This window comes from Azolla caroliniana, unplaced genomic scaffold (assembly GCF_043228905.1).
Source record: "Azolla caroliniana isolate FFs.n. ecotype wild unplaced genomic scaffold, voAzoCaro1.0.p SCAF_3, whole genome shotgun sequence".
In the NCBI taxonomy this organism is placed as follows: Eukaryota; Viridiplantae; Streptophyta; class Polypodiopsida; order Salviniales; family Salviniaceae; genus Azolla; species Azolla caroliniana.
Genome location: NW_028230438.1, coordinates 16,592,860 through 16,601,925, shown reverse-complemented (window position 1 = coordinate 16,601,925; position 9,066 = coordinate 16,592,860). Strand labels below are relative to the sequence as shown.

At 40.3% G+C, this 9,066-nt stretch overlaps 1 protein-coding gene across 1 annotated transcript; it reads left to right on the top strand.

Moving 5' to 3' along the window:
* The first annotated feature begins 6,439 nt into the window (after positions 1-6,439).
* Positions 6,440-8,035, top strand: LOC147866334 (GDSL esterase/lipase At4g10955-like). The gene is made up of 2 exons (XM_087316700.1): positions 6,440-6,599; positions 6,727-8,035. The coding sequence occupies exons 1-2, from the start codon at positions 6,526-6,528 to the stop codon at positions 7,781-7,783; spliced, it is 1,131 nt and encodes a 376-aa protein (XP_087172826.1). The 5' UTR covers positions 6,440-6,525; the 3' UTR covers positions 7,784-8,035.
* The last annotated feature ends 1,031 nt before the right edge of the window (positions 8,036-9,066 follow it).

Here is a 9,066-nt window from a genome sequence, read left to right as displayed (position 1 = left end):
TCCCTGATCTCTATATCGATTTTCTCATGGTGGCTCCCCGAGGCTCAACCATGTATGTTCGCGTCATGAATAGTTTATACACGAAAAAAATGTTAACAATAAACTATGTTTCGGTGCCCACATAAGTGGTTTCGGCTCTTTAAGTCCTATTACGAGGACCCCGAGGTGCACTTAGACCTTAAGTCTAAACATGTGTTATAGTCATATGTATCAAGGATGTTGTATGGTCTTGGACATATTTGAACTCGAGACCTCGAGAACAAATACATTAAACACTTGAGCCAACCAAGTAAGTTGCTCTTCTCGAATGCTTAATGTTTGATGTGTATAAGAGATATGCGAGGCAATTGATCATATATGTTTTTTTAAAAGAACATATATGTGAAGGGTCCTTATTTCGCCCTCATTTACCAAAACTATGTTGGTACGTTACCTAACCTCAAGTCTCGTAATTACGATGGCATACGCCAAAGTGCAACCTAATGGTCAAGCCAAATGAGCCCTTGTTTCGTAGTAGGCTCACGTGGGCCATCACATGGTCACGTCATTACGAATGCCTCTCGTAAGAACGAGCTCATGGTGGCATCGTATCCATGTAACGAGGGAGGGATGTTGGATACGCGCGTCATTGGAGCGACCTCACTTGAAGTGGGTCAAGCCCTACGTACTCAACATCATTTTGGCTATTGGCGTTTCTTTACGTAACGAAATCGAGGTCGTCAACGGGGTTATCAACAATAAAAAAATGTTGAAAAAGGGATGGTGACAACGCCATTCTCACAAAAATGTAAGGACGGCCACCAACATCCTTTTCCCGACCATGACAACTTTCGATATAATCACGTAATAACGAATATACACATATGTTTACTTATCACATATATACGATCAAATACGTATATATGTGACCACATATGCCTATATTAAACATATCGTTATAGTAAATAGCCACAAATGATGTGATCGAGATACGTTGTCGTAGTGTATTTCGTACACTACGTGAAAAAGTAAAAAATAATATAACCGATTTAATTACATATAAATAAATAAAATAATATATCAAGATATTTATCACGTGCATAGGGCAGGATTTGAACCCTGTACCTCCACGTAGCCAAACCTCAACTTTACCATTATGCTACCTTATCTTTAGTGTTCTATAAATAGATTTAATAACTATAAGTGCTTTATTTGCGCCTACCTTTATTAAAAGGTAAATCGTGTATTTTTAGAGTGCGTGAATATTTTATAGAAAAACGCAAGCGACTAAAAAGTGACTCATGCACATCTAGCGTGTATGAGCACTATATTTAGCAAATAAAAGCAAGGATTAGAAAAGCAAACGATCCGGAGCCGAAAGGCACGACAACGTAATCGAGGTATATACCTCTACGCACACGAAACATCCACAAATAAGAGATCATCGTAATACGCAATGGAGGTATTGACCTCTTACGCATACGAGACCAAATGCATATCGTTTACAACAAATCAAGGTATTAAACTCATACGCAAACGTAACATATGTTCGTGAACGTAATACGTAATTGAGGTATTAACCTCGTACGCATACGACACTCATCACATATTATTAACATGTCAAACGAGGTATTGACCTCGTGCACATATGTAAACGTTTTAGATAATCAATTAAAGACCACTACAACATCATTGACTTAATGAAAAAAATTACATATAAACTAAACACATGATTAGATGGGAGAAGAGAGAATAGAAAGAAAAATTCTGGAAAGAGTTACCGAAGTTCTTTGTTGATCGTTGTCTGGATCAAGGCCAACCGCACAACGATCGATCAGCATCAATCAAAAGACAAATGAAAAACAAAGAAACATTAGTACAAAAATCTGATACCAAATATTATAGATCATAGTACTAATGTAAGCTTAAGATAAGGATAATGAAAAGATAGATAGAAAGGAGAAAGAGAAAGAAGGGTGCCAATCCACCCGACCACCCCCGAGCGAAGGGATCGAGACGGACTCGAGCCTCGATCGGCGTCCCATACCACCGCCGTGGCGTCGAGTCGTACCTGGTGCTGGCGCGCTCGCTACAAGAGTTGACCCACCACACGAGCAGAGTCTCGATGTAGTCAAAAGATGATCAAATGAGGGTAGCTAGGCCTCTTATTTATAGCGAAACCCAAGGCCCCCAGGCAAGTTCACACTTGACCTAATGGGTTGTCTCAATCCCGAGGATTAAAAGTAATCCTCCCCTTCTTTACACTCTCATTTAACCCTCACACTTATCCACGTGTATAGAATACTACGGTAAATTCTTACCACGGGATATTATATGGTCATGCCCGTAACAACATTGTTACATAGTGATAGTTAGCAGTCAGTGGACTGCCGTGGTTTTTCCTGTGTTTGGGTTTTCCACGTAAACATCCTGTGTACTCCTCTCTCCATTGTGTCGTGCTTTCATTCCCCATTTTCTGTGTTTGATCCTAAGCTCGGTTGTGGCCGAGCGTTGTTCATTGGGAGCGTGTAGTTCCTGTCACGAGCAGGTACTAGTGCATCTTGTACGACCAAGATGCATAGTTGGTTCTGTCAAGCTTCTTTGTCAAAAGTGAGCTTCCTATGCTTCTGTCCATTTATTTCTTTTGTCTGTTCTTTTTCGGGAAGTTAGGGTTCGTCTATGGAAATTGCTTGTCGACAGCAAAGGTTCTCAACCCTCATGCTCTAATACCATGAAAAGAATTGTGTGCAGAAGCTTGTAGACGAAACCAAATTCACCGGATAGCAATAGAAAATATACACAAGTTTAATAGAAAACTTCACACAATACAGAGAGAGAGAGTGTGTGTGTGTGTGTGAGAGAGAGAGAGAGAGCAAAACAATAAAAACTCAATTTCAAAAATACTCAAAGACTCTGTGTACATATAATGTGCTCAGTGAGCACTTTTATACAAGTGCATAAAAGGACTGACATAAGTACTGACATAAACTTCAATGCTTGAACCAAGAGACTGTCATTGACTCCCAAGTATATGCCTATGTACTAGGCTAGGATCGTAGGCCTCTAACGGCCTACCAATTATAGTCTGATCCGGACACTAATCCGGTTGTTGGCTTGTTCAGCTGATCCGGATCATGTTGAACTTGCTCACTCAATATTCTCTTTATCAGCAAGATGTGGGATGTCTTATATATGTAGGCAATACAAGGACATATATATAGTATGTATGTTGTTCCCCAATTGAATCGTTGTATGCATAGCCCTGGCACTAACAATTGGCAAGCAATGAAACATGTGTTTAGATGTCTAAGAGGCACTTTGAGCTTAGATCTCTTTTATGGCAGAGATACTCAACAATGCTTACATGCTTTTACAGATAGTGATTGGGTTGGTTGTTATGATACTCGTGTGTCCACTAGTGGTAATTGCTTTTTCCATGGAGACTCAAGTATATCTTGGTTGAATAAAAAGCAACCTATAGTGGCGGCATCGAGTTGTGAAGTTGAGTACACATGGCAGTTTTCACAACTATAGTGGAGTGTATATGGCTGAGATGCCTTTTGATGGATCTTTGCATGGAGATTGATGTTGCTACGCATATTCTCACAAATAGTCAGAGTGCATTGTTTATTGCAAGACACCTTGTATTTCCTGCACGGACCAAACATATTGAGGTGCATTATTCACTATGTGAGATAGCGCCTTCATGCAAGAGTTATTGATTTGGTATATGTCCCTACACCAGATAATGTGTGTAGACAAATTTTCATGACACAGTGACATAAAAACATATGGTTAGCAGGGATTGAACTTGCAACCTCACTCAAGAAGATATCATGCTCAACCATTTTGATATAAGCATTTACTTATGTATTATATGTATAAATATTCTTTAGTCATATACTCTTGATAGTTCTAGAACTAAAAGGTTCTACAGGGGTCTAGAATACTTTCCAAACTATTCTCTAGAATATTTTAATGCATGTACTTCAGCTCATAGAATAAATACTTGTAACCTCCTTGGTCCGTTTCAGGGGGATTCAACACCAGTCATTAACAGATAGCTTGAGTGAGGTTGTAAGTTCAATCCTCACTGATAATGTTTTTTTATGTCACTATGTCATGACACATAATGTTTGAAGCTTTTCGCAAAGCTTTAAGCTTATTGCCTTGTGGGGGTTGATTTGTCACTCCCTATATGTGTTCACATCATTCACTCCACGGGGGTTTGTTACACTTATGTGTTCCTTGAGTACCTTTGATGTGAACCTTTTCTCTATAGATGGGCACTTTTTACTCTAGTGTTGGGTACAGGTTTTTTCCCCATGTTACCACATACATGATTCAGCTCTTAGGGATATATTTCAACTCTTACTTCAGTTTTAGCATTATTCATCAATAGAGAGAGGTATTCCAACCATTGTCTTCTTTGTGTGAGTGTTGTGTTTGTACTTGTGTGAGCTGAAATAAATCCCTAGGGATATATAATTTCAGCTCTGACTTCAGTTTTAGCATTATTTATCAATAGAGAGAGTTATTCCTGCCATTGTCTTCTCTCTGTGAGTGTTATGTTTGTACTTGTTGTGTGTGTCTTACACTCCTATACACACCTAACAATAAAATTCATTGACTTCAATGAATTTTCCATCAGAAAGTTCAAGATGGGCAATCCCATGTCCAAGGGCATATTCAACCTCATTGTTCCCAAATCTCATGGGGAATGGATGTTCTAAGGGCTTATAGTCTTTGAGTCATTCAACCCTTGAGGTGAGGTGTCATGTGGCACATGTATCAAGAATCTACATTGAAGTGGGAGATTGGTTAAATGAAGAGAGGGCCATAAAGGCAATGAAATGAATCTTCATTGTCCTCATCAAAATTTTGGTCACTATGACATATGTCATTATTTTGATCATAGTCATTATGTGATGCATTGTCAAAGTGCTCTTGTTTATGTGCTCTTTCCCCTTTGTTATTAGAATTCCTAGAACAATCTTTTGTTTCATGTCCACTCCTTTGACAATTTGTGCAAAACGATTCAAGGAACCTAGATTTGTTATGATCTCTTGAATCATGAAATTTAGAGGTCCGTGAATAAAATTTGGAGTTGTTAGATTGGTATGTTGATCTAGGTTTATTGTAAGATTTTTTATTGTATTTTGGATGCTTGATATAAAGTGCGGTGTGAGATGAGGGACATTGATTTATTGCCCTACGATGTAGGTTTTCTTGTGAGATTGATGCCACTAATGTTGGGATACTAATGTTGGTTGATGTGGATTTTGTGCTTATAAATGGTTGCCATGATGGGGGTAGGACGGCTAACAAGAGGGCAGTTTAAATAGAACTTGGCAAACGAAGTCCTAAAAGGATCACATCATCAAGGCGAAGTCTTCAATTGTTGACAAACGAGTCAACATCATCATTTTCATTCATATTCATATTTATTAAAGTTTTTAAATTGGAAACCTGGGACGTAACGTCCGTATGAAGGTAATCAACCTCTAATCTATCCCATATTTGTTAGGAGATGGTCACGGTTCTCACACTTTGCTTATGTGTGTCCTCCATATGAAGGAGGGGTTCTACGAGAGCGTTTAAATCACACCACTTATTTAACAACTTATTTTGTTCTAATATAATTTTTATAGTCATTCCGCCATGGTTGATCATTTTTATCATTCAATTTTTCAATGTGATGAGTGCAAAACGATACTTAGGTGGCATTTGCTACCATATTCGTTATCGCTCCAACGTTTGACATAGTCAAATATTGTTTCTTTAATTAACACATTTGGTGTTGACACCACGCCAAGATTCTTGGTGGGGTTGGGCTCCTTCAGAGCTCTAATACCATGTAGGAATTATGAAATTGAAAGAGAGAGAGAGAGAGAGAGCGCCCATGTGGATGTAGCTCAATTTGTATGGTTGCACATGGAGACCAAATGGTCATGGGATGAACCCCTACATTGTTCATTGGCATCTAGTAATGAAAGAGGATACATGTGGAGAAATAGAGAGATGAGAAAATTGGGTTTTGAACCCAAAATCTAGTGTCACGAATGTAAACAACTTATCCACCAAGGTTATGATAAAAATAGAAAGAAACTTTTGTATGGTTTAATCTTGTCTCTCTACAACTAACCGACAACTTCTAGGGACTGTGGTGGTTATAGATGCACCCCACAAACTCCCTTTTCACAACGTTGGTTTACCTTTTCTTGTCATGTTTACTATTTTTCTATTTATTTATTCTAACGAATTAGTTTGTTGCAACAAAGTGCAGCTCCACTTCAATGCCACTTTGACGTAGACACATAATATCCACTAAGTTACATATGCTATCTTTCTATATAGACTTTGACTTGTGGTCATAATAGGTCTAGGTATCTCTGATTTCGAGAGCGATTGAGAGTTCTCATGTAATAAGCAATTCTATATGTAAAATACTGATATTGTCAGGAGTGATTACCTCAAAACCATCAAATTGTGCTCATCTCTGGTTTCTGGAACCAAGTGTTTCATCAACTTCTCAAAACTTCTGTCATGGGAAAGGGTAGGAAAAGCTTTGAGAAGCTCAAGGACATCAACGCCACTGACTATAGCAACCTTCAGATTTGGTCAGTTGTTGATTAAAGTATTATTTGCTCATAATTAATCAACGGATTGTGATTACATATATTGTTAATATTCAGTAGCTTTGAACCCATATTATTTATTAATGTTTCATTAAGTTGTCATAATTAGGGATAGGGAAAATCTTTACCGACAAGCGGCGATGGCGTGCTTGGTAGAAGGCGTGTACAAGCTCGAGGAAGACCGAAAACACAGAGGTGGACAGCTAGTTCCATCCGAGGTGGACACCGATACCGCCATATGGTGGACACATTTCCATTACGAGCTGGAGGAGATGCTTCTCCACCAGTCCAAAACCGGTAGCCCTACTATCTTTGGGGCGGTTTACCGTAGCAAGCTAGGCCATGCTCCCACGGGGCCGGCAACCATAGTGATTGTGTTCCGTGGCACAATGATGAGAAAGGCAGATTTGCAGGCGGATCTTATGATATTTTTGGGAAGGCTAGAATGTAACCCGCGGTTCGTAGAGGGGCTGAATGCGGTGAAGAGGGCGGTAGAAGAGGTGGGGTGGGAGAGAGTGTGTGTGACGGGGCACTCGAAAGGGGCGGCCATAGGATTGCTGGTAGGGCGTGCCATGGCAGAGAAGGGGAAGCTTATAGAAGCACATCTCTTCAATCCACCACACCCGACCCTACGAAACGAGAGGCCATTAGGATCCATATCCTCAAAGCTGAAGCTTCCGATATGGCTTCTCAGTACAGTGGGGGTTGTACACGAGATCACGTCGCGGGCATTGAGCTCCATGACGCAAGAGGCAGAGGTGGTGGAAGAAGAGAGGAAACGGTTTGAGTCGCTGAGATCGTGGAGGCCGAGCCTGTACGTGAACACGCACGACCCCATTTGCTCCGCCTACATCACATTCTTCCGAGCTGCGCAGTATCTGCCGCCCCAATTCCGTGGGCTCCACAGCACGCCATATTCCATACGCCAGAGCCTTCTGTCTATACTTGGTGTGGATTCAAGGCCACATCACCTCATCCCCCGTGCGAAGCTCTTCATATGCAGATACATGGAGGACGGCGACCTCATAAAGCCTCACAAATTGTGGCAGTGGTATGACGTCCAGCCTTCCAATGTGGAGGCGGTTGACGCCCGTCGGGACACTATGTATGATGCTGATGACCATGTCCATGACCATGACCATGCAGGCTCTGCTCACCATTATTAATTAATTAGTAGCCCTTCTTCTGCTAAATTCTACATATTTTGGATTGTGTGTTGTCTTTGGAGTCGCGATTGTTCGTTACCTTGTGTATTAGAAGAAGGGCTTCTTATGCATATTGTATGTACATATTTCGCTGTATTTATTGTTATATGTATGTACATAGATACATCCATCATGTACATACTACATAGTGTGAAAACGCCAAACTGGCCTGTGCTCTTATTTTTTACTTTATATATATTATAGTTTTCTTTTCCCGCTATATAAATAAAGGTGAGATAGAAAACCTCTCTGTCTGATTGCTGAGTATTATAGTGCAGAACTATTGCAGCCACCGTTTTATTTGTTTTTGCTATCTATCATAGCGTTTTTCTCAGCCTTTCACGACCTTATCTACAACATCTAGTATCAAAGCGAGAGGTTCTTTTCGCTGTCGGTCTTCATTAGCTCCATCACCAACATTTCTGCTTTGTTCTTTGAAGACTTCAACATCTCTGATTATACATTGAAAAGGTTCCTCCCAAGATTTCAGACAAACTGAAATCTTCTATTTGGCAACTACATATTAATGTTCTGTGAGAAGAGACATCTCTAGGATTCACAGTCTATTCGACTAGACCCACCTCAAGTACACCATTCGGCTGTGTACTCTCTCCCTTCTTTGTATTCACTCATACTGGAATCTTGAACTAGGTGACACCATTCGTGCTCTATCCGGATTTAAGTGAAACTTGGGTAGACCACTCGGTGATGTCTCTTCATTCGTTGTAGTCACTTGGAGCAGGATCGGTTTTGTTATTGGAAATCAAATAGGTATTCGAAAACAAATCGATAATCCAATCAACACAATTATTTCTCAATTCGGCTACGCATCACAACGGGATAGACTTGTCAGCTCTACTCCACATTCGGCCGTAGCTACTTCGAGCAGAATTGGCCGACCAATCGACTAACTTTGTGTCCAATTCTACTCGATCAAATTTGGGTGAACCAGCTAGTTGGTTGCGCCCTCCGACCGATCGCAGCCACCTCTCGACAAAACTTTATGACCAATCGGCTCGAGTCAGGAATGGGGTCCACATCCGGCTCATCAGAGATGAGTGTCACGAAGTTTGAGGGATTGAACTATAACTTCTAGAAGGAACAAATGCAAGACTATCTCAGATTGATCCGATCGAAAACGAAAATCCTCCAGAAGAGTTAAGTCAAATGAATGGAAAAAGTTAGATTGGATAGTGCATGTGACCATTCAGATGCACCTATCCGAATCAGTTTACTGTACCATA